Below are 27982 nucleotides of genomic sequence, written 5' to 3'. Positions count from 1 at the left end.
AAACAGAGATAGTTTTTCTAGACTTTTGGCTTTGTCATTTGCATTTGCATATCGCCTTGTGCCTGTCTGCAGAGGCGGTAGGCCTGACTCCAACCCATCCTGCCTTCCTGGAACAAATATATGGCAGGCAGATGCCTTTTTAAAAGAGATGGGTTTGTCAAGTCAAAATTTTCCTGATCTAACCTCCATGAAAATCCAACCCAAACAGTCTGCTTAGACTGCAATCTTAAACCCAAAAACATGGTTGTAGCTGTGGTGCTGTGCATCACTATAAATACATGTAGGCTAGCTAGACACTAGAGGGAGCACCAGAGACATCACACACACACACTCAACCAATAGATCAGTTACATAGGACAACACCAATGGACATTCACGATACACACAGAGGTACACGACCACAGGAGGGTATTACACCGACTCATATATAAAGGACACCACACACATGATCTGTCTCTTTCCAGTGGAGACAGTCAGTGAGTAATGACACAGGTTTGATTCAATATCACTCCCACCACATGGATTGCAGCAGAATGGATAGTCAGTCTGGGTAGCTATAGTAGGATTAACAGTAGTGTCGAACCCGAGTAATAGAAGTGTAAATAGTTTAATAAACGTGTTGAAGTTATCTCCACGTCTGAACCTTCCTTTGTCAAGTGCACCACAAGGAAGCCGCTTATGCTACACCTAGAGCATAACAAATCAGTAGCAATAGTGGTCATCTGTGTCAAAAGCACAGGAGCCAACATATCTGTGAACAACTATATGCTCGCAAATTAGAAATATTCTAAATTCAGTGGTGCCAGTCATAGAACATACAGTGCAGAAGGAGGCAATTCGGCCCATCGAGTCAGCACCGACCCACTTAAGCCCTCACTTCCACCCTATCCCTGTAACCCATAACCCCTCGTAACCTTTTTGGACATTAAGGGCAATTTAGCATGGCCAATCCACCTAACCTGCACGTCTTTGGTCTGTGGAAGGAATCTGGAGCACCTGGAGGAAACCCACGCAGACATGAGGAGAACGTGCAGACTCCGCACAGACAGTAAACCAGCGGGGAATCGAACCTGGAACCCTGGTGCTGTGAAGCCACACTGCTAGCCACTGTGCTACCATGCTGCCCCAAGGCTAACCTCATGGCCAGGCTACACTAAAAGGCAACCTTGTCAAAAGTAATTAATGTCTGGCAAACCAACCCAGAGACAAAATTGTTCTTGAAAATTATTTGGAATATTGGTGAACTCTTTCAAAAAAGGGGTTTTTAATATGGGCTTCTTATACATGAAAGGTTAAGCACACAGTAAACAAAACTAGATAAAATCATATATACTACAGCTTCAACATTAATTTTATTAAAATCACCATATAAAACTTACAAGGATATGATTCAGCTGAACTTTTAAAACGGTCAGTTCTTATTCGTTCATCCAAAACTGACAAATATTTCATCAACATGAAACATTAATTCTGTCTCGCCACAGATACTACCCGACCTGATGGGTTTAGTTTTAGTAACCATTTAGATGTTGCTGTTTTCTGTTTGTGCTGGCTTTTTACAGCACATTTATGGCTAAAATGACTGGATTTAATGGTCATGTCAGTAACTCAACCAATCGCTAGAGAGCTGCTAGCGACCCCACTGTGGCAATTTCGAGAGGTCCAACCCAATTTAAAGCCAATCAGACACTTATCTGCCTGCTGTCAGGGTTCCTGGGGCTTTCAGGATGAATCCCCACCTTCAAAAACTGCCAGCTATTCAAAAGCTGTCATCTCTTCAGTACCAGCAGTGCTACTAGAAGTGGAGGGCACTGCTGGTACTGCAGGGAGCCCTGGAGGAGGAACATCCATAGAAGTCCTGGAACCCAAGTTGATTGAGGCGCCCTCCCTGGTGCCAGTCAGTTGAGTGCCTGCAAGGGAGGGGGCAACCCTGGTCACTAGTGGGGCCTTATTTAAAAAAAAAAAAATTTTATTCTCCTCCTTTTTCACATTTTCTCCCAAATTTACACCCAACAATAAACAATAATCAGTAACAAATATAATGTCAATCCCCATATCAACAACAACAATCCCAGTCCTCCCACCAACCCCCAAACATTAGCCCGCATGTTAACATAAATATATGACAAAAAGGAATCAGGAATTACCCATATTCACCATTAACACATAGTTCCTCTCCCCCCAACCCTCCCAGTCCCCACCCTCCCAATGTTCGATGTAATCCAATTCTTGAAAGTGCATAATGAATAACATCCATCCTTTCCCTCAGTTCAAATTTGACCATTTCAAGCATCATGAATTCCAGCAGGGCCCCCGCCACGCCAGGGCACAGGGTGGAGAGGTTGATCTCCACCCTAACAGGATCCGCCTTCGGGCGATCAACGAGGCACCTGTTTCCAACCCCGGCTGGTCCGACACCCCGAATATGGCCTCCCGAGGCCCCGGATCCAGTTTCAGGTGCACCACTTTAGAGATTACCCTAAAAAAAACCTTCCAGTAATCCTCCAGCTTTGGACAGGACCAAAACATACGAACGTTGTTTACAGGCCCCTCCCCGCAATGTTCACACACATCTTCTACCCCCTCAAAGAGCCAGCTCATTCTCGCCCTTGTGAGGTGTGCTCTATACACTACCTTCAGCTATATCAGCCCTAACCTCACACATGAGGTGGAGGCGTTCACCCACCGGAGCACCTCACACCAGAACCCCTCCTCCATACCCTCTCCCAACTCTTCCTCCCACTTTGCCTTGATCCCTTCCAGCGCCGCCGTCTCCTCTTCCAAAATAGCCCCGTAAACTGCCGATACTACCTCTTTCTCCAGTCCCCCTGTCGTCAGCATCTCCTCCAGCAATTTGGAAGCCGGATCTACAGAGAAGCTCTGTATCTCCTTTCTGGCAAAGTCTCGAACCTGCACGTATCTAAATATTTCCCCCTGCTCCAGCCCATACTTCGATCCCAGCTCCTCAATTCTGCAAACCGACCCCCAAGAAACACACTTCCCTGGCTCAAATCTATGGTTCCCCCGAACCGGCATTTCCCTTGAACCCTGCCCCAATTCGAAGTGCTGGTGAAACTGCCTCCAAATTCTCAATGATGCTATTACTACCGGACTCCCTGAGTATCTCCCCGGGGCCATCCGGAGCGGCGCTGTTGCTAGAGCCTTCAATCCCGACACCCTACACAAACTCTCCTCCATTCTGACCCATTGGGAGTCAACCCCTCTGACTCAGCTCCGTACCTTCACCACATTCGCCGCCCAGTAATAATACATAAGGTTCGGAAGATCCAAACCCCCTGCCAGCCTTCCTCTCTGCAGTAGCACCTTTCTAATTGTGGCCAACTTCTCTCCCCATATGAACGAGATAATCATCCCTTTAATCTCTTTAAAAAATGCTTTTGGCAGGAAAATCGGCAGGCATTGGAAAATAAACATGAATCGTGGCAGCATATTCATTTTAATCGCCTGTACCCAACCCGCCAGTGACAGAGGGAGACCATCCCACCTTGCCAGATCAGCTTTCACCCTCCCAGCTAACTAGAAATGTTGTACCTACGGAGTCCCCCCAATCCTGAGCAACCTGCACCCCCAGCTATCTCAAGTGAGTCCCTGCCCCACGGAATGGCAGCCTCCCCCACCCCTGCCCCCACCCTTGGCCGAGACACCATAAAATATTCACTCTTGTCTCGATTTAATTTGTACAACGAGAAAGACCCAAACACCCGAAGCAGCTCCAGTATTCCCCCTATTGACACACTCGGTTACTAGTGGGGCCTTCTCTTGGGCACAGGGTGCCTTAGCAAGAGGGTGCCCCAGTCTGCAGGCAGGCTCATCAGAGTACACTTACCAGCCAGCCCATATGGTGTGTGACCCTCTCCTCTGCTGGTAGAATGCTACCAGTGGGGGGGGTGGGGGGAGGCTTTTAAGTGGGCACGAAGTGGACATTAAATTCTGATAATCATTTTGAAAGTAAGTATCTGACAGTCTGTAGGGTTGAAAGTGAAAGCCATACATCTCGGAATTCATCCACACTGCAACTGTAGCACCATTGTAAATCTTTTTGCCTTTGCACCAACTTTACAGTTGTAAAGCAAATGGAGCAATGGCGTTAGAGTTCAATGTGACATGTGAAGCTAGCTAAATGGAAGTGCCTGAAGGAACAAGTATCAGAGTCAGTTTGGGCCTTGGTAGCTTGTCCATATTCCAAGATGAGGGCCAGTAGGTGCAATTTCAGCTTTGCACCAATATTAATCCACTAAAATATAAAACATGTTTGTTGCTAACTTTAAAGATAGAAACAAATCAGTGATATGTTAAAATAAGAAGTGCTATGTTTAAAATATGCAATTTAATTACTTTACTCACCTGTAGTTACCCAAAAATACCCCATCAGGATTGAGCATTGGTACTATTTTAAAGACCAGAACATCCCGTAGAGACTTGGCAACTGAGTGTTGACTGACAAGAAAATCAATAAAACCTAGAAGGAACAGAAAGATGTGATATTTTAAAAATATTATAAAGGTGGACTCTTATCACTGTATACAGATTCCTGATATTGAATATTTTCTGAGATTACTGACTAATCTAGAAAGTCGTTGCAATTTTTTTCAGACTAAGGATTGACCTTGCTCTGGCTGAAATTCACTAGGATCAAACCATCCACATCAAGTTGCACAATTTCTAAACTAACAGACCCATAGCAATCTGTCCTTGAAAGAAAAGTCATGTCGCAAGAGATTTAAAATATTTTAACCGTGCCAAGGTGCCACGGTACACTGATTGAAAACGTAACCTGCCTTGCAATTGAAATCTGTCAGATGTGGAGCACAGTGCTGGAAATTTCCACTCATCACTGATTTAATAGTGAATGACTTTTCAGCTGAAAAATAAAGGCAACTTTCTAGTTTGCAAATAACATCAGTATTTATTTCTCTATCTTTAATTCTTAGCTTCTTTCTTTGCTTCTCTGCTGTATCTATGTGGTGTGTTGTTGCTCATCTTTCCTATTTGTCAGCAATGTAGGAAATTGATACCATACTTCCGCAGAATTAGAATCTAGCTAAAATTAAAGTATTAAATTAACATGCTTCAAAATGAGAATTATTCTGTTATTCTATTGGACCTTTTTCACACAGTGGTATATTTTAATTCAGTTCTTACTCATTCTTCTAAGGCACTAATAGAACTATAATTTCAACTCTTAGAAATTAAACTGTTGGTGTTCTATCTAAAATGAATACCATAGCTGCAACAACAGGTGACTTCTAGAAGATCAATAGACTTATTTTTTACATTTAGAGATGGAACACTTTTATACATCTAGTTTAATGTGAGTTAAGAATGATATCAATTGGAGAACCACGTGAAGCAGGGGCGAGAATAGTAGCATTTCTTTGGTCTCTGGCGCCACTCGTTTTATAACGCCATTTATCCTGATTGCCTGGCACAGGTTTACCTAATCCATGATCTAACATTTGATGTTATGTCCCGAGAAAACCTCTGGATTAGTATTGGTGAGAATGTGCCAAAAAATGTGAAGAAATCCAGCAATAAAAGGACACATTCAAATTCAACAGAGGTGGAGCTGCCATTTCAACATGCGGTTTCTGCACCCGGCGCTCTCTGAAGTGCTCTCGGAGGTGCTGAAAAAGATGACTGCGAACCTTATCCAAGTTATTGGGTTAGCAATGTTGGATATTTTACATCCATTTGAGAGGGTAGCCATAGTTTCAGATAAACATCTCACATGAGCACTGGCATGACAGACAGTGGAGCATTCTCTCAGTATTGCACTGGGACTCTAACTTGAACTCACAACCTGCTGAACTCCAGGGAGCTTAATGTTCTAACGTGGGTGCATGTGGTCAGCACATTTCTGGATGTGGTCATCACTGAGCTTAAAAAATGTACTGGCAGAGAGCTAATGTGTGACCACCAGAAGGACAGGAAGCACCAGACATGCAGGACAGGGATCAAATGAACATATCTCACTCCAACCAATATTCACATCTGAATATTGTAACACTGATGGTTCCTCCAGGGATTGCAGGCAGAACAACGTCCACAGCACCACAAGAAGCTCACCTGCACAAAGTGAAAGGAAGAGTGGAAGAACAACAATGACAGGAGATTTGATAGTGAGAAGAACAGAGGTGCCTTAGTGGTCATGGACATGACTCCAAGATGGCATGTTGCCTCCTGGTGTCAGGGTCAAGAATGTCACTGAGTGGCGAGAGGACATTTTAATGGGGAAGAGTAAACAGCCAGGGGCCATTGTCCATGTCAGCATCAATGACACAGGCTGAAAGAGGGATAAGGTTGTGCAAGCAGAGTTCAAGGAACTAGGAGCAAATAGACCCCCAAATGGCCAGATTATAGAACATAGAACATAGAACAATACAGCGCAGTACAGGCCCTTCGGCCCACGATGTTGCACCGAAACAAAAGCCATCTAACCTACACTATGCCATTATCATCCATATGTTTATCCAATAAACTTTTAAATGCCCTCATTATGTTAGAAGAGCAAATATGTCGGTAAATCTCTGAGAGGTGTGAACACAGTAGGACAGTAACAGTAGGGGGTTTCAATTATCCTTGTATTTACCAGGAACAGAATTAATACAAAAGGCACAGAGGGAGCGAAATCTGTAAAATGCATACAGAAGACATTTTTTTAGCCACATACCAAGCACAGTAATGGGGGTCACAGTTCTGAGCTTTTAGGGAATGAAGCTGGGCTGGTAGAAGGGGATATCAATTTGGGAGCACTTTGAAGGATGTTATTGTAATTCAGTTAGACTTAGGATGGTTATGGAAAAGGATAACAATAATCAGAAATACAGGTTCCTAGCCAGGGTAAAGCTAGTTTTACGACACTGATATGTGACTAAGCTAACCTGGACTGGAAACAGCTACTTGAAGGTAAATTAATGACAGATTAGTGGGAGATATTCATGAGAAAGACAATGAAGTTTATGAGCAAGGACTTTTCTTTAAGAACAAAGGTGTGACTAACCAATCCAGAGGCCCGTGGATGTCATGGAGTAGAAAGGAAAGGATTAAAAAAAGAGAAGCTTATGACAGAGTCTGAGAGCTCAATACAGCAGAAAACCTAGAAGAAGTGCAGAGAGAGCGTGAAAAAATATCAGCAAATAAAATCAAGGAAAACCCCAATTTTCTTAATAAACACATAACGAACACGAGGATAACTAAAGAAAGAGTGGTGCTATTAGGGACCATAAAGGTACCTGAGTGCAGAGGTGGAAGATGTTCGTATGGCTTTCAATGGAAACTTTGGCCTAGATTTTAACCCTGGTGCAGGTAGTGGGATCCACCCACTTCAGGAGAAAGTGCCCACTAAGGAGGGATCTTCATTGTTGGGGTTGGCGGGAGAGGTCCGGGGGGGCGGGGGCGGACACACACAAGTGCAGTGGAAGTGGGCGCCTTGATAGCAGCGTGTATGGTGTCCAGGCATGCAAAATGTACAGGAGCATGCATTAACATCTCACTAGCGTGCCCAAACCAGTAGTCTCCAGCTTCCTGCGATGCTCCACATCTGTCAGGTGGAAGTGTCGACGGCGGGGTTCACTTGTGGTATGTAAAATTGGGTAACAGACAGGTGCTGTGGTTGCTGAGGGAGAGCAAGGAAGTAGGTAAAGTGCCCAGAAGCGCAGCGGTGGGCTGACAGTTGTGCTGCTGACAGGTGAGGCGTCTACCAGGACCACAGGGGGTGGCGGGCGGGGCGGCCACGGGATGGGCCGTAGAGTTGGGGTGTTCCCCGAGGACCGGGGTGTCTGGGCACAGAACGCCAGTGCTGCGGCCTGCAAGGCAGCCATCAGGCTGAGTACTCCACTGATTATGCACGTCTGCGTCCGATACCCAGGCAGCATGCACGACAACTTCATCCTCGCACGCTCGACGGTACCCAACACCTTCAAGGTACTCTCCGGGGTCAGGGGTTGACTCCTGGGCGACAAGGGCTACCGCTGCAGTCATGGCTGATGAAGTGAGAGGTCAAAGTGCTATAGGTCTCTTGGAAAATAAATCTGGGAGATACTTTTGGGGAACAAGGAAATGGCAGAATAGTTAAACAGATATTCTGCATCAGTCTTTACGGTGGAAGATATTTTGAACATCCCATTAAAACTGAAGAGTACTGGGAAGGAATTAAATACCATCGTCATCACTAGAGAAGTAGTATTAGACACACTAATGAGGCTATTGACAAATAGGTCCACTGGCCATGATGGCTTGCATCCTAAAAGAAGTCACTACAGAGATAGTGGACGCATTGGTTGTAATTTTCCAAAAGTCCTTGGATTCTCAAGATGTACCTGAGGCGGAAAACTGCAAATGTGACATCCCTATTCAAAAAGGGAGGGATGCAAAAAGTGTGTAACTATAGGCCGATTAGCCTACCATTCATTGTTGGAAAAGTGTTGGAACCAATTATTAAGGAAGCAATAGCAGCACATTTGGAAAATCATAATCTAATCAAGCAGAGTCAGCATGGCTTCGTGAAAGGGAAATTGCATCTGCCTAATTTATTACAGTTTTTCAAGGAAGTCTCAACCAGAGTAGATAGAGGCTACAGTGAAGCAGTAGATGTGTTGTATTTGGACTTCCAGGTGTTCGACAAGTTACCTCTAAGATAAGAGCCCATGGTGTTGGAGAGAGTATATTGGCATGCATAGAGAATTGGCAAATGGGCAGGAAACAGTGAGTAAGGATAAGTGGCTCTTTTTCAGGTTGTCGACCTGTAACCAGTGAGGCTCCACAGGGATCGTTGCTGGAACCACAAATATTTACAATATGTATTAATGACAATTACTTAGAGGAAGGAAGCAAATGTACTGTAGCCACTTTTGCACATGACACAAAAACAGGTGGAAAGGCAAGTTGTGAGAGGGATACAAACAGTTTGCAAAGATATATTGATAGGCTAAGTAAGTGGACAAAAAGTTGGTAAATGGAATATAATGTGGGAAAATGTGAAATTGTTCATTTTGGAAGAGAGAACAAAAGAAAAAGGTATCATTCAATGGAGAAAATCTGCAGAAAGCTGCAACACAAAGAGACTTGGGGGTACTTGTGCACAAAACACGGAAAGCTAACACACAGGTGCAGCAGGTAATTAGGAAAGCAAATGGAATATTGGCCCTAATTTCAAAGGGGGTAGGGCATAAGAATAGGGAAGCCTTGCTACAACTGTATAAGTACTGGTGAGAACAAATCTGTGAGGAGTTTTGGTTCCCTCATTTAAGGAAAGATATTACCGGGATTTTCCCGCCAGCCCCACCTTCCTGCATGGTGCACCCTCGCCGGCAGCAGGATTCTCCATTCCCGCAGCCGACCAATGGGGATTCCCATTGCGGGCCACCCACACTGTGGGGAAACACACGGGTGTGGGTGCGCTCCCAGCGGGGCGGAGGATCCCACCATCGGAGAATCCCGCAGATTATTTACTTGGAGGAGGTTCAGAGAAGGTTCACTTGGATGATCTCTGGTATGGAGGTATTGTCTTATGAGCAAAGGTTTAACATGTTGGGATTCTACTCATTGGAATTTAGAAGAATAAAAGGTGCTCTCTTGAAACTAGGATTCTTAAGGGGCTTGACAGGTTAAATGCTGAAAAGTTGTTTCCCCTCACGAGAGAATCTAGAACCAGAGGGCATAGTCTCAGAATAAAGGGCTACTAATTTAATAGTGAGATGAGAGGGAATTTCTTGTCTCAGACGGTTGTGTGTCTTTGGAACCCCTTGCTACAGAGAGCTATGGGCAGTGTCCTTGTGTATATTTAAGGCTGAGATAGATAGAAAGGGAATAAAGAGTTAAGGGGGAAAGGCAGGAAAGTGAACCTGAGGCATGTCCAATCAGCCATGATCCTATTAATGGCGCAGCATGCTCGAGCGCCTGAATGGCCTACACTTGTCCCTATTTCTGATGGTCTGATGGTCAATGAAGTGGAATATTGGCCCTTCCATTCCAAAGAAGTCTGCCGGGTGGTTAATTGGGCCACCTAATGGTCTAATTAAGGTCCACTTTGCGCCTCCATGTGCTTTTTGCCCATGTCAAGAGAGCCCTCACCCATATGGGGACACCACTAGGTAGATTCTGGTGGCCACCTAGCAGATTCCCAAGGGGAAGCCTCCTAAATGGAGCTCCATGGCCAATGGAGAGGCCACCCAGTGGCAATGTCTGCCTCTGCACCCAAAGTATCACTGCCATAATAATCCTCTGCCCCCCACAATATTGAGGCACCTCCTCCCTGGTGATGCAGTCTCAGCACCAGTCATCACTAGCAGTGGCACTGTTGAGGCTGCTAAGGTGCCAGATCTCTGATTGGGCCGGTAACCTTTTGGGAGGGTCCACTGTCTTCATTTGGACAGTGGCCCCAGTGGTTGCTAGTTAATTGGCTGCCAATGACAAAATGCCACCCGAGGTTCTCCCACCAAGCAGTGTCAGCTCCTGCTTTCGACCCCGGCGCAAAACTTCCAGCTCCTTGGAAAATTTCAGCATGATGTGTCAAGTGACAATAGCTTGGAGATGCACTAATAGATGGAACAAAACGATACATGGTGGACTAAAACAACATTATTTCAGGTAAAATAATTGTAGCGAATTATGCTGAGCTGCCTTTTTGAACAATATACTGGCCTCAGTCAATTATGTTTGGAACATTTGTGATTGATGTAGGAGTATTGAAACTACTCAATAACCTGACTCCTTATAAGTCGATACAAATTGAGTTCGAAGCCCGCACTATTAACAAGAAGAAAATTAGAGCATCTCATTAAGTTCAGCTCCAGCACTCTGCAGAAGACACAATCAGGAACATTGTGTCATTTCCAAAGAATAAAAATAAAGAAACAAGATCTGATTTATTTTGCCTCAGTTGCAAACAAGGTTTCCCACGAAACATGAAACAAAAGGCTAACTATGTTGTTCACTCTCATTACGAGTAACGTGTCCTTACATTTTCCACAATTGACCACAGTCGATGGCCGCAGTTTAATTGTGCATCAGAGTGCCACATAAACAAGGCCATCCTAATATTACCCCTGATGGAAGCAAAGCTATTCACTGCAAGCTGCACATTTCTTTCACAGCTGAGCAGATTAATTGCCATACCAATTAAACTAATATAATGAGAAGTGCTGTACACAAAGGTCTTTTAAAAATATGCCATGGGTCAGGAAGGTGAGAACAAACATATCTTCTCATTAACAAGAGCCACATCTGGGTAGGATTTTTTTTGATTTCCAAAGACCTAGTCAGAAAGAGCTAAATACATTAAGTCTTCATCAGGAGATAATTACGTGCTCAAATATACTGGTGACAAGATGCCAAATGACTGTAATGATGCCTACACGTCTGGACAGCGTCATAAACACACACATTTGAGAAACTAGGTTGGAAACACTGGTTGCCCAAAATAATTGGCCATCTGCTTTCTAAGGTAGAAACTGCACAATATGGCAAATTATGTCACATTCATTGACATTTTAATATTCTAGGCATTTCAGTGTACAACTTTCATTCTATTTAGGATTACTTTCTTTTTCCTCAACCAAGGATGCCCCTCCACTATGGTTGACAGGGCCCTCGATTGTATTTATTCTATTTCTCACATTTCTGCTTTCATTTTAATGTTAATTCTTCTAATAATGAGGCACTTCACTTATCCAATGGGTCTTTACTGTGCCCTGGATTGTTGCCAATCGGCACCGGAGACACCAATAATGTTGCTCTTTTAACTGGATACTGATATGACAGTTATTAATGATGATATTGCTTTTCAGAATCGCCGGGTATCAAATGATACCACCACAAGGCTTTACCGGATATCAATCAAAGACCAAACAACCAGTTAGTTAGTTCAAGTTCAATGATAGTTTATTTACACACAAGAATTACTTCGACATGCAACATAAAACACTACAAGCTAAATTACAGCTAACACGACAACAACCTGTACTTAACTTCAGGCACCCGCCTTTATGCAGAGGAACAAGGCCTTTGTTCGGATCTTGCGTGGCTGGCTCTGGAGAAGTGACTTCGTTTCTGCTGGGCTCATCCGTGTGGTAGCGATCGTTGGTCTTGAACTTGTCTTCTGGTCATGATGCTGCACTTGGTTTTAGGCATAGGTCGGGGCCAAGAGAAACCGAGCGCCGGGGCCAAGAGAGGCTGAACACATCGCAGTGTCTCTCTTTATCCTTCTGGAGTTTCGCTCTCTTTTGGACGGTCCTTAGCTTTGGACCCAATAATTCGGCAGGCTTCGATTACTGCCTTCGATTTTGGCCAATAAAGGGGTGGGTGCCTTGATTGCCATTGACCTTGGCTTTTTGGGCTCCCTGAGCAAAGGGAGTGGCGCCGATGAGTCTGTTTCTGTATCTGTTACCTGAGTACAGGTATTTTGTTCGGGGGAAATGGGCCATTAGAATGCAAAGTAGCTGGGAGTTTCGATCGCGTCTAGTTATCTGGGTTGCCAATATACATAAGCTCTGAGCGTCTGAGTCCTGGGTTGACCATATTTCCCATGGTCCTTTGCAGGTGGCCATATTTCCCGGGATCCTTTGTAAGTGGCCATCCCAGGTGGCTACAGGATATATCACTGGAAAAGTATGCATTTGCACCTTGATATTTTTCCAGAATATCAGCCAAACATTTTATGAAATGTGCATAGCTGTTTCCAGGCCAGGTATCATGAGAAGAAAGGCCTCACCAAAAGTCAACTCATTTCCAAAGATCAAGTGCTGTATTACTCCACGTATCTAGCACCTATAACATGTAGCACAGGATGTCAGTCCATTTTGTAAACATACAACTGTATTGATATTTTAAAAGATATTTTATTCAAAATATACAAAACATCAACAAAATATACAGTCCATCAAAGCATAGGTAACAGATTGTACAGTTTCTCCCCTTTGAATCCCACCCTCCCAACCCGTGCGACGAACAGCTCCTCAAATAAAGTCATGAACGGCCTCCAGCGCATCTCGAAACCCTCTTCTGACCCCCCTCAACTCAAACTTAATCTTCTCCAGTCGGAGAAAATCGTGCAAATCCCCCAGCCAAGTCGCCACCCCTGGTGGAGTATCCGACTTCTAAGTCAACAGGATCCTTCCCCGGGCATTCAGAGAGACACAGGACACTACATCGGCTCCCTTCCCCTCCAGCAGCACCAGCTCTACTGAAACCCATAGATTGCCACCATAGGGTCAGGCCTGACCTCAGCCCCCATTTTTTCTTGATAATGTCCCAAACACTGCCTCCCAAAAGCTCTCCAGCTTCTCGCAGCCCCAGAACATGTAGCATGATTCACCGGCCCCAGCCCTCACTTCTCACACCCATCTGTCACCCCTGGACGTACCGGTTCATCCTCGCCCGAGTCATGTGTACCCTGTGCACCACTTTGAACTGTATCAAGTTCATCCTCGCGCAGAATCCCCATCCTATATCCCACCTCAACTTCTCCTCCCACTTACGCTTTATCCTCACCACCTGTGTCTTGCCCTGCTCCCCCAAGCACCCATATATATTCCCAATCCAACCATCCCTCGGGTCATCAGAAGGCAGCAGTTGCTCCAATAATGTGTACTCCGGTAGCTTGGGGAAAGTCCGCCACACCTTTTGCGCGAAGTCCCGCACCTGCATGTACCTAAATTCACTGCTCCTCGGCAAACCTCTCCCACAGCTCTTGAAGGTGGAGAATTGTGGAGGCCCCAGAGAATACTGGGTCGGGCCCGCTGATGACATACAAACGGTGTATATTGTACGTGCGGTCCAGAACACATTGACGCCTCTGTCGAGGTGACGGAGAGTTGCGTATTGACGTCAAATTGCCACTTGCCGCAATCTTGGTGTCAGAACCTATTCTAAGCCCAATCGCATTTTGGGGGGGCTGGGAGGCTGCTGGGGGAGGAGGTCTCGGGGGTGACTGGGGAGGGGGGGGGGGGGTGGGGAGGGTGCATGATGGAGAGGGTGCATGCCGGGGAGGAGAGGGGGGGGGCCGGGGAGGGCGAGTGATTGAGAGGGTGTGTGCCAGGGAGCAGGGGGGGGCGCGGTTTGGGGAGGGTGCGTGCCGGGGAGGAGAGGGGGGGCCAGGGAGGGCGAGTGATGGAGAGGGTGTGTGCCAGGGAGCAGGGGGGGGGGGCGGTTTGGGGAGGGTGCGTGCCGGGGAGGAGAGCGGGGGGGGGGGGGGGGGGGGAGTTGGGAAGGGTGCGTGCCGGGAAGGAGAGGGGGGTGCTGGGGAGGGCGAGTGATGGAGAGGGTGCATGCCGGGGAGGAGAGGAGTGGGTTTGGGGAGGGTGCGTGCCGGGGTGGAGAGGGGTGGGGTTGGGAGGGTGCGTGCCGGGGAGGAGGGGGGGGGGAGGTCGGGGAGGGCGAGAGATGGAGAGGGTGTGTGCCAGGGAGGAGAGGTGGGGGTTGGGGCGGGTGCGTGCCGGGGAGGAGAGGGGGTGGTTGGGGAGGGTGCGTGCCGAGGAGGAGAGGGGGTTGGGAAGGGTGCGTGCCGGGGAGGAGAGCAGGAGTGTTGGGGAGGGTGCGTGCCGGGGAGGAGATGGGGGTGGTTATTGAGGGTGCGTGCCGGGGAGGAGAGGGGGGGGGGTTGGGGAGGGTGCGTGCCGGGGAGGAGATGGGGGGGTGTTGTGGAGGGTGCGTGCCGGGGAGGAGAGGGGGGTTGGGGGGGCGTTGGGGAGGGTGCGTGCCGGGGAGGAGAGGGGGGGTGTTGGGAAGGGTGCGTGCCGGGGAGGAGAGCGGGGGTGTTGGGGAGGGTGCGTGCCGGGGAGGAGAGGGGGGTGTTGGGGAGGGTGCATGCCGGGGAGGAGATGGAGGGGGTGGGTTGGGGAGGGTGCGTGCCGGGGAGGAGAGGGGCGGGGGGGTTGGGGAGGGTGCGTGCCGGGGAGGAGATGGGGGGGTTGGGGAGAGTGCGTGCCGGGGAGGAGGGGGGGGGGGTTGGGGAGGGTGCGTGCCGGGGAGGAGGGGGGGGGGGGGGGAATTGGGGATGGTGCGTGCCGGGGAGGAGGGGGGGGGGTTGGGGAGGGTGCTTGCCGGGGAGGAGAGGGGGCGGTTTGGGGAGGGTGCGTGCCGGGGTGGAGGGGGGGGAGGGCGAGTGATGGAGTGGGTGTGTGCCGGGGAGGGGGGGGGGGTTTGGGGACGGTGCGTGCCGGGGATGGGTCCACCTGGCCATGTGCCAGCTGGCAATAGTTGCGACCATGCAGCCCATGGCACCTGGCTGTGGGAGGGGTGGTATGGGCAATGGTGACATGTCATCTATCCCACCCCCACCTCCACCTCCCATCCCCTGTAGGCCGTTAAGGTTGGTTATCAGCCAGCGGTATTGGCTGCCGTGGCGGGAGCCACAGTTCTACATGTTGCCCTGGGGGAGCTGGAGCAGGACCGTGCCAGGGAGGCGGTGGAGGCTGCCGCAGAGGAACGTGCCACAGGGAGGCAGGTGGCAGCCGCCCAGGCTGGAGGGCCGCCCGCACGACAGGCAGAGGAGGAGGTGGTGGTGGTGCCACGGTGACGGAGACGCCCGATGAGGCCCTGTGTGTACCGGCCCTGTTGGTCGTACCAGGACTTCACGGACCGGGCATGCCGGATGAGCCGGGAAACCGTGGCGCACATCTGCCACCTGATGGCACACCTGGCACCGTGTGGCACTGGGGGAGGACACCCTCTCCCCGTGGCCATCAAGGTTACGGTGGCCCTGAACGTCTATGCCACGGGGTCATTCCAGGCGCCGAGTGGGGACATGCCGGCATCTCGCAGGCACCAGTGCACCCGTGCAGTGACAGATGCCTTATATGCCATTCCGGACCACTACATCCAGTTCCCTGTGCACCGGGCCAGCCAGCATGCCCGGGCAGTGGGCTTCATGCCGTGGCCAGGATGCCCATGGTCCAGGGGGCGATCGATGGAATGCATGTCGCTGTGCGGCCACCTGCAGATAACAGGGCCATGTTCACGAATAGGAAGGGGACCTATTCCATGAACGTGCAGGTGGTCTATGAACACCGCATGACGATCCTGCACGTCTGCGCCCGGTTCCCGGGCAGTGTACATGACTCATTCGTATTGGCGCAATCTTTCATCCCCACAATGTTTGAGGGACGCCCCCCCCGGCTGAGGGGCTGGTTGCTGGGTGACAGGGGTTTCCCGTTGCGGTCGTGGCTGATGACGTCGATACGGAGGCCACAGTCTGACGCGGAGAACCGCTACAACGATGCCCATGCAGCGACCAGGGGTGTGATAGAGAGGTGCTTTGGGCTGCTGAAGATGCGCTTCAGGTGCCTGGACCGCTCTGGAGCGGCCCTCCAGTACCTGTCAGATAGAGTCCGAGGTGTCGCGGTGTTCCGGGACCTCCCCTACAGGGTGACCCGGAACAGGCCCCAGCACCACCTCCTCCCTCGGGGTGCCCGATAACCCCCGGGCCTCTTCATGGGTCGGGGGTGCGAACGGACCGGGCACCAGACGCCGCCCCGACACCTGGCGCTGCCAGTCCTGGAGGCCCACCCTGGTATCAACAAGGGTCTGCACGTTTGCAGCCATGGTGCTCAGGGAGTTGGCCATCCCTGTCTGTGTCTGGGCGACGCCAGCCAGCACCTGGGCAATGGTGCCGATGCCCTCAGCGATGGACTGCAGAGACTGGGCCATGGCGTTGAGCCTCTCTGCGATCTGCTGCTGGCTCTGGCTCATGGCTGCCTGTGAGAGGGCAGCCATGTCTTGGGCCACGGACGCCGCCTGCACGGAAAGCCCCACACCTGACATACTGCGACTCATGTCTGACACTGTCGCACCCATTGCCTCCACCGCGGATGCCACCCGTGCGGTGTCAGCCTGGGTGGTACGCATGACCGGCACCACTACCTGCTCCTGCACATGGGTGGACTCCTCCACCTACGTCTGAAGCTGACACAAGCCAGCCGTCACCCCTTTCGGTCGCCCTTTGGTCCGTGCCTGCATCGGGTCTATGGGTGGGTGTGCTAACTCCAGGAACCCGGGACACGTCTGGGCGGCAGATGGTTGCCTGCGCCGGGCGGCCCTCCGGCCGCCCGGCCCCTCGGCTGCTCCTGCCTCCACCTGCTGTACCGGGACGGCTGTATTGTGCGCACCAGTTAGCGTCCCAGATGCCTCATCGCTAAAGTGCCCAACCGAGGTGAGTGTCTCTGCAATGGTGGAGGGTGTAGGAGATAGCAGTGGCGTAATGGCGTGCTCCTCATCCGACCCGAAGTCGCCTGTGTATGGGTGTCATGTGCGTCAGTGTCCTGTGTGTTAGGGTCCTGTGTGTCAGTGTCCTGTGCGTCAGTGTCCTGTGCGTCAGTGTCCTGTGGGTCAGGGTCCTGGGTCGGCTGCGACGGGGGCCTGTTGCTGTGGCTGCCCTCCTAGTCGCTGGGTGTGGTACTCCGGCGCCGCCGCACTCGCACTAGATGGGGGTGGCGTCTGCCTGGTGCTCCGGGTCTGTCCCTGGCTCTTGGCTGCCCTGGAACGTCCTGGGGCGTCGTATGCCTGATGGGCCGGGTCTGTCCCTCCTTCCCCCCTATCCCCCCTCCCCTTAAATCCCCCCTCCCCCCCATATCCCCCCTTCCCCCATATCCCCCTGCCCCCATATCCCCCTTCCCTATATCGCCCCATATTCCCCTTCCCCTATATATCCCCGTCCCCCATATCCCCCTTCCCCCTGGGGGAAGGGGGATATGGGGGAAGGGGAAATGGGGATTAAGGGGGGATATGTGGGAAGGGGGATACGGGTGAAGGGGGGAAATGGGGGAAGGGGCGATATGGGGACGGGGAATATGGGGGATAAGGGTAAGGGGTATATGGGGGAAGGAGGGATATGGGGGAAGGGGGGATATGGGGGAAGGAGGATAGGGAGATACGGGTGAAAGGGGGAAATGGGGGAAGGGGGATATGGCGGACGGGGGTATATGGGGGATAAGGGGAAGGGGATATGGGGGAAGGGTGGACATGGGGGAAGGGGGAGAGAGGGATATGGGTGAAGGGGGAAATGGGGGAAGGGGATATGCGGGATGGGGGGTATGGGAGAATGGGGATATGCAGGAAGGGGGATATGGGGAAGGTGGATATGGGGGAAGGGGGATATCGGGGGATATGGGGAAAGGGGGGATATGGGGAAGGGGATATGGGTGAAGGGGAGAAATGGGGGAAGGGGGTCTCTGGGGGACGGCGGATATGGGGGATAAGGGGAAGGGGACATGGGGGAAGGTGGTATGTGGCGAAGGGGGGATATGGGGGAAGGGGGATATGGGTGATGGGGGAAATGGGGGAAGGGAGTATATGGTGGATGGGGGTATATGGGGATAAGGGGAAGGGGGAATATGGGGATCTGGGGGGGATATGGGGGAAAGGGGATATGGAGGAAGGGGGATATGGGGGAAGGGGGGATATGGGGGAAGGGGGATATGGGGGAAGGGGGGATATGGGGATGTGGGGGAATATGGGGAAGGGGGTATGGGGAAGAGGGGATATGTGGAAGGGGGAGATGGGGGAAGGGTGGATATGGGGGTGGGGGATATGGGGAAAGCAGGGATAAAGGGATGGGGATATGGGGGAACAGGGATTTGGGGATATGGGGCAAGGGGGGATATGGTGCAAGGGGGATATGGGGAAGGGTGGATATGGGGTAAGGGGGATATGGGGGAAGGGGGATATGGGGAAGGGGGATATGGGGAAGGGGGGTTTGAGGGAAGGTGGATAAGGGGGATATGGGGGAAGGGAGGTATGGGGAAGGGGGTTATAGGGAAGGGGCTATGGGGGATATGGGAGAAGTGGGATATGGGGAAGGTGTTGTGTGGGGGGATATGGTGGAAGGGGGGATATGGGGGAAGGGGGGATATGGGGAGGGGGATCTGGCGGAAGGGGGATATGGGGGAAGGGGGGATATGGGGGAAGGGGGGATATGGGGGAAGGGGGATATGGGGAAGGGGATATGGGAGAAGGGGGTATATGGAGGAAGGAGGGGTCTGGGGAAGGGGGGATATGGGGGAAGGGGGAATATGGGATATGGGGGAAGGGGGATGGGGAAGGGGAAAAGGGGGCAGACTGTGGAGGGTCTCACTTGGCGCTGCGTGGCGTGCAGCCATTTTGCCGGGTCTCCGGGGGAGGGGGGGGCAGTGATGCCGTGCGCGTCTGTGACGGGTGACACCGTCGCGAATGGCATCACGCTGCTACTAGCTCAATCCCGGCCGGAGAATTCGCGACGTTTCTGGGTGCCTGACGCCGGAGTGATTACCTCCGTTTTTGTCACCGGGTTCGGGTCATCGCGCCGATTCATGGAGAATCCCGCCCAATTAATATGAAATTATAAAACATACCAACAAATCCACTAACTAACAAATCTATAAAGAAGGATGGGAAGGCAGTTTCATACATATTCCACTGTCAGAAACATTTCAATGTCACGCCGTAAGTGGCATGATTCAGCAAAGTGTCAAAGCCTCCTCCTCAGGCAGTAGTTTTCATGATCACTGCTCCTCAGAGGACAATGAACACCATTGCAGTCCACAGACTGTGGGCGGAATTCTCCATTCCTGAGGCTAAATGCTGAGGCGACCCCCCCCCCCCCCCCCCCCGGATTATGTATACCCATAACATGGGCAACTTCATCTGCTGCCTGTCTGTCCCACCAAACACCCCCAGTACAGAGCCCTGTCCGTGGTAATATGGTGAAGTTCCTCTGACACTTGCGGTCTCTGGCTGCATAGCTGAAGGCTATCTCTAATAGGGAATAGACATTGTTAGTTACACGAGCACTTCACTGCTGCATGTTGTGTTTGCTGCTTGCCCCTGTTGGTGGCTGCAAATGCCTGGAGGCCGCTGGTGCTGTTTCCTTCCTTTTCTGCAGCTGGAAAGAAGGACAATTTTTACTGATATACCTAGAACACTGGGCTCAGGGGGATGTATGAGTCCAGAAGGCAATTGGTTTGAAGCAAGAAGACACTGGGGGACCTGGTGCGTCACATTGATCCAAATAGGCCATATGATGATGCTGTTGAAGAAATGCTTTTGCAGATTGATAATACTTCTGTTGCTGGTGTGGTGAGTATTGCATGTAACTGGCACGTCCTCGCAGGTTAAACACACTGGAAGTCAAGGATGTTCAACTGCACCTTGAACGCCAATGGAATATATGGATGCGAGGATTTGGCTCCAGTGAGATTGGGCCATGTGGAAGGCCATGCACAGCTGTGGCTCCTGGAGGGAGAAAAGCACTGAATTAAAAAAAATTCATTGACAGGATGTGGGCGTTACCGGTTAGGCCAGCATTTATTGGCCTTCCCTAGTTGCCCTTCAGAAGGTGGTGGTGAGTTGTCTTCTTGAACCGCTGCAGTCCTTGAGGTGTAGGTACACCCACAGTGCTGTTAGGGAGGGAGTTCCAGGATTTTGCCCCAATGACAGTGAAGGGACGGCGCGATATTTTCAAGTCAGGGTGGTGAGTGACTTGGAGGGGAGCCTCCAGGTGGTGGGGTTCCCAGGTATCTGTTGCTCCTGTCCTTCTAGATGGTGGTGGTCATGGGCTTGGAAGGTGCTGTCCAAGGAACCTTGGTGAGTTACTGCAGTGCATCTTCTAGATGGTGCACATGGCTGCCACTGTTCGTCGGTGGTGGAGGGTTTGAATGCTTGTGGAAGGAGGAGAAATCAAGCGGGCTGTTGTCTTGGATGGTGTCGAGCTTCTTCACTGTTTGGAGCTTCACTCACCCAGACACTACCCCGGCATCAAGCTGGCACTACCCGGGAATAACAGTCTCCCCGCTAAGTGCTGCACTCACCTGAATTCCTCTGGGGGGTCTGCTCGCCAGGTGCATGCATTCGGAGACCAATCGTGCTACACGCTGTTCTGCCATCATGTTGCCTTGGATGGATTTTTTGACATGGGGGAGATGGTTCCAGTGTTTGGGCCTGATAATGATACGTAAATTTAGCATAATGATGTTCCTGGCATGCGGCCACTCCCTGACGGGTCGGGGGGACAATCTCATCATGCTTTCATGTTGTCCTGAAGTGCGACATTGGACTTTTCGCAATATTTTCTGCTTCCCTCACCGAACCCGCCTGATGGAATGGGAAACACCCTGGCCTCTGCTTTTATACAAGGGTTTCTAATATCCACTCTTGAAGAACCTAACTTGAAATATTCTCCCAAACTATGCTTTCACTTGCACATCTTCAGTAAGGATGCACCTTGAAGGTTTCAACCTCTCACCTGATTGCCACATGCATTCAAGCTTCGCCTTCCATGCACAGTCTCAGATATTCGGAACATACCAACAGAACACTACTGCTTCACAGGCCCACTATAAGGAGTCACCAACCTTTGCTTGTCACCTCAGATCTTCTGGCTTCTCACAAGCCTACTTTGCCTTGGTTCTGCTCCCTACGACTTTCTCTTTTTAATTGAGAGGCTTTTCCTCTACTATTTACTTTAAATTCATTGACCAAGACCTTGTTGAGATTATTTTTCTTGTTCCTTAATTAAGTGTCTCCCTGGGCCTCTTTTTTGTTCCACTCATTGGATTTTTCGGAAATCTGCTTTCTGCAATTTCCTCTCCTCTCCAACTCCTCCTGGCATCTGCTTTCAACAGAACTTTCTGTCTCCTCCCATGTCTGTGGGCCTCTTTTGCTGAGCAACAGCACCGTTTTTTTCTATTTTAGTGCTGTTTCTAACTTCCCTTCAGGAGTCGTAAAACTTCAGTAAAAATGCAGGTAAGAAAGCTTCAGACTTGCTGTCGCTTTCTTTTTTTAAAATAAATTTAGAGTACCCAATTCATTTTTCCAATTAAGAGGCAATTTAGCGTGGCCAATCCACCTATCCTGCACATCTTTTGGGTTTTGGGGGCGAAACCCACGCAAACATGGGAAGAATATTGCTGTTGCCTTCATACAGAGAAAACCCTGAATGAAACTGGGCCCAGGTCTCACCTTTTTAACCCACAAATAAAGAATATAAATTAAACTTAAACCTAAAGGTATAGCTTATTCCTAACACACACAAATACCCATATAACCTACTTAAACTATCTCTAGTTCCTAACATTTCTGCCTATGTGAGCATTGTTATAAGGTTGTTTGGTGTCTCACTGAAAGGTCTGAAAGCTTGTATGTTTATTGGTAACCCACAACTATATACATCTCCAAGGTACAGCCCAGCATGGGTGCTATATCCATGCTGGTTCCTTCCACACTCTCTGCTGTCCACAGTTTGCCAAAAATGTTTCTCAGCCTCATAACATGGGTGGTACTGATGTCCAGTCCCACGTTACCCACTGCTCTGCTGAATATTCTTATACTATACCTCCCCCCTCCCCCCCCCCCCCCCAAAGTCCTTACCAAATATATTTACTAACAATCTTTTTTACTTGCTACCTTTTTCTCACATCTCAAGTTTCTGACCATAAATTCAGATGGTCTAAAAGCTTGTCAATTCTTCCAGATTGTGTCCAGGCACATTTGAAGGAATGGGTGTCTCAATGGTTTTGAGTTGATATTGTTGGTTTAGCATTGAAATTGTAGTATTCTTGTTTCTAGCATTTGATTTTCTTCTTGGGTTCCTTGAGTTGTGTTTCTCTTTATCGATAACACACCTGTTTTGCTCAGACACAGTGGATTTGTCCTATAGCTCCCAAAGGGAATGTGCATTCCATTCATTCCTAGAATAGGCTCAGATTTTCTTTTTCCTTGGAGTTCTTCCGTATACACCCCCACACTCCCCTGCCCCACAAACCCCCTGCCTCAATCTATGTTGAGTGCAATTGTATGAAAGTACAGATGCATGTGATGCTGCAAGTGAGCTAGGGGAGGCTAGGACTGCCCATAGAGAAGTAAATGTTTAAATTATTAGCACTTTAATCATTTATGATCCAAGTGCCCTTTTTAACTTTGCTTTAAACTCCCAATTTAAAATCAATGTTTTCCAGAATGCTTATTGAGGAAAAGCTGTGGAAAAATCCCTTACATGATAAAAGCAAAGAACAATAGTCCCCATTAAAATATACTGGTTCCTGGAGGAATTTTAGGGGTAAAGACAAAATTGCAATAATAATTGCAATGTTAATTTCTCAAAGTACTATACGCCTAACAATTTCACCCCGAAAGAGATCAAAACCATAAATGCATCTGCAAATATGGCACTGAGCAACGTAAACTTGGAACATCCCATGGTTCTGTACCTCATCCATTTGAACAACCTCACATTAGTAGGGAAAGTGACTTCATGTCTGGGCCTGAGGAGAGGCTAAAGTTGGATAGAGTTTCAGGTCCTTAGTGCGAACAAGCTTTCCCTACTCTTTGCTGACATCAGGTGAGTATCTGATGTAGTGATGTCAACTGATGATAAAATGGATTCAGCTACAATGCTCAACCAATCACACGGCCACCCAGGACTCCGCTTCTGAACTCACTGGGGAGTTTGAAATTCTACCCGGGGAATCAGGGAGAAAGAGAAAAGAAATTATGGAAATGATAAATCAAATTTCTGAAGTGTTTATTTTACGTATTTCTAATCAAATCTAGCGGAATCGTTTTCTTTTTTCAGCAAGGTAGGGATTAATTTTGCTGAAATTTTCATGGTTTAGGATTTAGCTTTTCATATTCTCATGGCTTAGAAAATCATTGATTATGTGAAGTTATAGAGGTAACCTTCTCATCACTGCAGTAGAGCTTGCTCACAGCACTATTTTCAGAATGTCAGCAAGAAAAAACCACACACATTAAGAACCACCTCCAGCTTTTAGCCATGAACAACTTTGAATTCTAGAGCTGAAAGGGAATTAATTTTCTATTACATACATTTGCAATAATTATAGAGTTAGTAGTATATTTAAACCGTAACTATGCATCCAATATTAAAACATGAAGAATGCCAAATATTTAAAAAACTCTTATTATTTAGAGCTAGAATGTCATCCAATGGCGAAGAAATTCAAACCACCGAATCAATAGGGGTGATTTTGAGCCTGCATTAGCCGCCAGCGAGAACGGCTGTGCAGGCAGAAAATTCGGCAAGAATCGGAAACCACGATTCTTACCAGTTAGATCGGATTTTCCAGGCCCATTGCCGGTGGCGTAACAAGAAAAACGCCACGGAAGGCCCGGAACCTCATTTTACCACATTATAATATCATGTGCGAGCCCTCCTGCCATCCTATCTCTCCCCCGCCCGCACAACAAATATTTAGTTGTCGCCAGCGTAACATCACGCTGATGCGACTTACAACAGCTGTATGAAACCGAGAACCTGCCGATCTCACCTCTGATGGGGATATCGGAGTTGAGTGCTCAGGTTGCCATGCCATCCATGTCACAGAGGGGGCAGCAGACTCGAGGCCAGGGGTGGAGGGGTTGCGGGTTCAGTATCAGCATTTCAGGGGAATGGGGTCACTCGCAGGCCTTGACGGACCTTTGTGTCTGCGGCCTCTAGATTTAAAGGGGTCTGACAGATGGGATGCAGGCAGCGCGTCCCGGTTCTTGCCCACAGAATGTTGATGGTGGGGATTTAGCAATAGTAGTGCCATTGAATGTCTTTGGAAAATGGTTAGATTCTCCCTTGTTGAAGATGGTCATTGCTACTTGTGTGGCACAAGTGTTACTTGCCACTCATCAGTTCAAGCCTGAATATTGTTCAAGTCTTGCTGCATGTGGACACAGACTACTTTAATAACTCAAGAGCTGCAAATGGGAATGAAACATGTGCAATAATCAATGAACATCCTCGTTTCATGGGCGAGATTCTCCGACCCCCCGCCGGGTCGGAGAATCACTGGGGGCTGGCGTGAATCCCGCCCCCGTCGGTTGCCGAATTCTCCGGCACCGGATATTCGGCGGGGGCGGGAATCACGCTGCGCCGGTTGGCGGGCCCCCACCTCGCGATTCTCCGGTCCGGATGGGCCGAAGTCCCGATGCTAAACTGCCTGTCCCGCTGGCATAGATTAAACCACCTACCTTACCGGCGGGACAAGGCGGCGCGGGCGGGCTCCCGGGTCCTGGGGGGGGTATCTGGCCCTGGTGGGGGCCCCCCACGGTGGCCCGATCATGGCCTTGCCCGCGATCGGGGCCCACCGATCCACGGGCGGGCCTGTGCCATGGGGGCACTCTTTTCCTTACGCCTTCGCCACGGTCTCCACCATGGCGGAGGCGGAAGAGATTCCCTCCACTGCGCATGGGCGGGGATGCCGTGAGCGTCCGCTAACCCTTCCGCGCATGCGCCTCCTGGAGATGTCATTTCCGCGCCAGCTGATGGGGCACCAAAGGCCTTTTCCGCCAGCTGGCGGGGCGGAAATTCGTCCATCGCGGGCCTAGCCCCTTAAGGTTGGGGCTCAGCCCCCCAAGATGCGGAGGATTCCGCACCTTTGGGGCGGCGCGATGCCCGACTGATTTGCGCCGCTTTGGGTGCCAGTCGGCGGACATCGCGCTGATACCGGAGAATTTCTCCCCTTATCTTTTGTTGGTGTGAAGGCCACTGTTAAAGCAGCTGATAATGGTTGGACCTTGGACGCTACTCCTGCAGCATTGTCTTGAGGCTAAGACCAATGGCCTCCAACAGCCACAGCCATCTTCCTCTGTTCTATGTTAGGATACTGGACCATACCCCAACTTTTGTTAGGGTACTGGAACGAGAATCGCAAACAATTTTTTTATTTGTAAAACTGTAAGGAAAGGATACTTCCCCCAGGAGTGATAACTCTGACCAATAGGCATCTTTTACGTTAAAACAAATTATAATTTAAACACAGAACTAATCACATTAACATCAAATAAATTGCTTTACAATTATCATTTAAACAGTCCTTAAATACAAAGAAAAACCTGAACTTACTATCTACACCTGCCACTAATTGTGAGTATTTGCTTCAAAAACACTTACCTTGCAGGAGCAGCCCTTAGAATTTTGGCGGGAGCGGAGTGCAGGGGCCTGTCGGGAGGTGAGTATTTGATTTAAAAACACTTACCTGGTCCCGTTTCTGTTCTTCCTTTCTGTTTTATTTTTTATTTTATATAAGGCGGGAATCGGAAGTTCGACCCGGAACCGGAAGTTCACCCCGCGGACTTCTGGGAAGGTTCCCCCGCCCCCCCCCCCCCCACGCCACCAATAAATTCTGGTGGAGAGGAAACCCATGTAGTGTCTCCCACCCGCCCTCCTCCTCTAACCTAATAATAAGACCCATTGGTGTGAGGTAAGTGCCATATTATATTATTATTTTTAAAATATTTATTTATTAACCAGATCTTGGTTGGAAGTTAGAGGGATGGCAGGGAAGGGAGTGCAATGTTCCTCCTGCAGGATGTTTTAGGTGAGGGATGCCGTTAGTGTCCCTGCTGATTTTACCTGCAGGAAGTGCAGCCAGCTCCAGCTCCTCTAAGACCGAGTTAGGGAACTGGAGCTGGAGTTGGATAAACTTCGGATCATTCGGGAGGCAGAGGGGGTCAGAGATAGCAGCTTCAGGGAATTAGTTACACCAAAGATTGGAGATAGATGGGTAACTGTAAGAGGGACTGGGAAGAAGCAGTTAGTACAGGGATCCCCTGCGGTCGTTCCCCTGAGTAACAAGTATACCGCTTTGGATACTTGTGGGGGGGGGGGGGGGACTTACCAGGGGTAAGCCATGGGGCATGGGCCTCTGGCACAGAGTCTGTCCCTGTTGCTCAGAAGGGAAGGGGGGAGAGGAGCAGAGCATTAGTAATTGGGGACTAGATAGTCAGGGGCACAGATAGGAGATTTTGTGGGAGCGAGAGAGACTCACGTTTGGTATGTTGCCTCCCAGGTGCAAGGGTACGTGATGTCTCAGATCGTGTTTTCCGGGTCCTTAAGGGGGAGGGGGAGCAGCCCCAAGTCGTGGTCCACATTGGCACTAATGACATAGGTAGGAAAGGGGACAAGGATGTCAGGCAGGCTTTCAGGGAGCTAGGATGGAAGCTCAGAATGAGAACAAACAGAGTTGTTATCTCTGGGTTGTTGCCCGTGCCACGTGATAATGAGATGAGGCATAGGGAGAGAGAGCAATTAAACACGTGGCTACAGGGATGGTGCAGGCGGGAGGGATTCAGATTTCTGGATAACTGGGGCTCTTTCTGGGGAAGGTGGGACCTCTACAGACAGGATGGTCTACATCTGAACCTGAGGGGCACAAATATCCTGGGGGGGAGATTTGTTAGTGCTCTTTGGGGGGGTTTAAACTAATGCAGCAGGGGCATGGGAACCTGGATTGTAGTTTTAGGGTACGGAAGATTGAGAGTATAGAGGTCAGGAGCACAGATTTGACTTCGCAGGAGGGGGGCCAGTGTTCAGGTAGGTGGTTTGAAGTGTGTCTACTTCAATGCCAGGAGTATACGAAATAAGGTAGGGGAACTGGCAGCATGGGTTGGTACCTGGGACTTCGATGTTGTGGCTATTTCGGAGACATGGATAGAGCAGGGACAGGAATGGTTGTTACAGGTTCCGGGGTTTAGGTGTTTTAGTAAGCTCAGAGAAGGAGGCAAAAGAGGGGGAGGTGTGGCGCTGCTAGTAAAGAACAGTATTACGGTGGCGGAGAGGATGCTCGATGGGGACTCTTCTTCAGAGGTAGTATGGGCTGAGGTTAGGAGAGGTGAGGAAAGGAGAGGTCACCCTGTTGGGAGTTTTCTATAGGCCTCCAAATAGTTCTAGGGATGTAAAGGAAAGGATGGCGAAGATGATTCTGGATAAGAGCAAAAGTAACAGGATAGTTATTCTGGGAGACTTTAACTTTCCAAATATTGACTGGAAAAGATATAGTTCAAGTACATTAGATGGGTCGTTTTTTGTACAATGTTGAGTTGGATAATTTGATAACCTCCAGAAAATTTGAGTAACAGCCAATGATTATCAAATAATCACAGCCTTGAAAATAAAATATATCCATGGTGACTTTTGTCCATGGTTGAGTAACTAGTTTGCTTTCCACCAAGGTTTGCTTACATTGTGCCAGCTGGTGCATTTGGC

At 49.5% G+C, this 27982-nt stretch overlaps 1 protein-coding gene across 1 annotated transcript in view; it reads right to left on the bottom strand.

Annotated features, from left to right (window-relative positions):
- The window catches only part of agbl4 (AGBL carboxypeptidase 4), a 1365393-nt gene that overhangs the window by 283974 nt on the left and 1053437 nt on the right, over positions 1–27982 (bottom strand). The window contains exon 8 of the mRNA XM_072510915.1: positions 4366–4480. Coding sequence (XP_072367016.1) covers positions 4366–4480 — 115 coding nt within the window. The remainder of the gene's footprint in view (positions 1–4365; positions 4481–27982) is intronic.

The sequence above is a fragment of the Scyliorhinus torazame genome, chromosome 7 (genome assembly GCF_047496885.1).
Source record: "Scyliorhinus torazame isolate Kashiwa2021f chromosome 7, sScyTor2.1, whole genome shotgun sequence".
NCBI classification, from domain to species: Eukaryota; Metazoa; Chordata; class Chondrichthyes; order Carcharhiniformes; family Scyliorhinidae; genus Scyliorhinus; species Scyliorhinus torazame.
The sequence above is the reverse complement of the archived record's forward strand: the minus strand, read 5'-3'. Positions and strand labels throughout refer to the sequence as shown.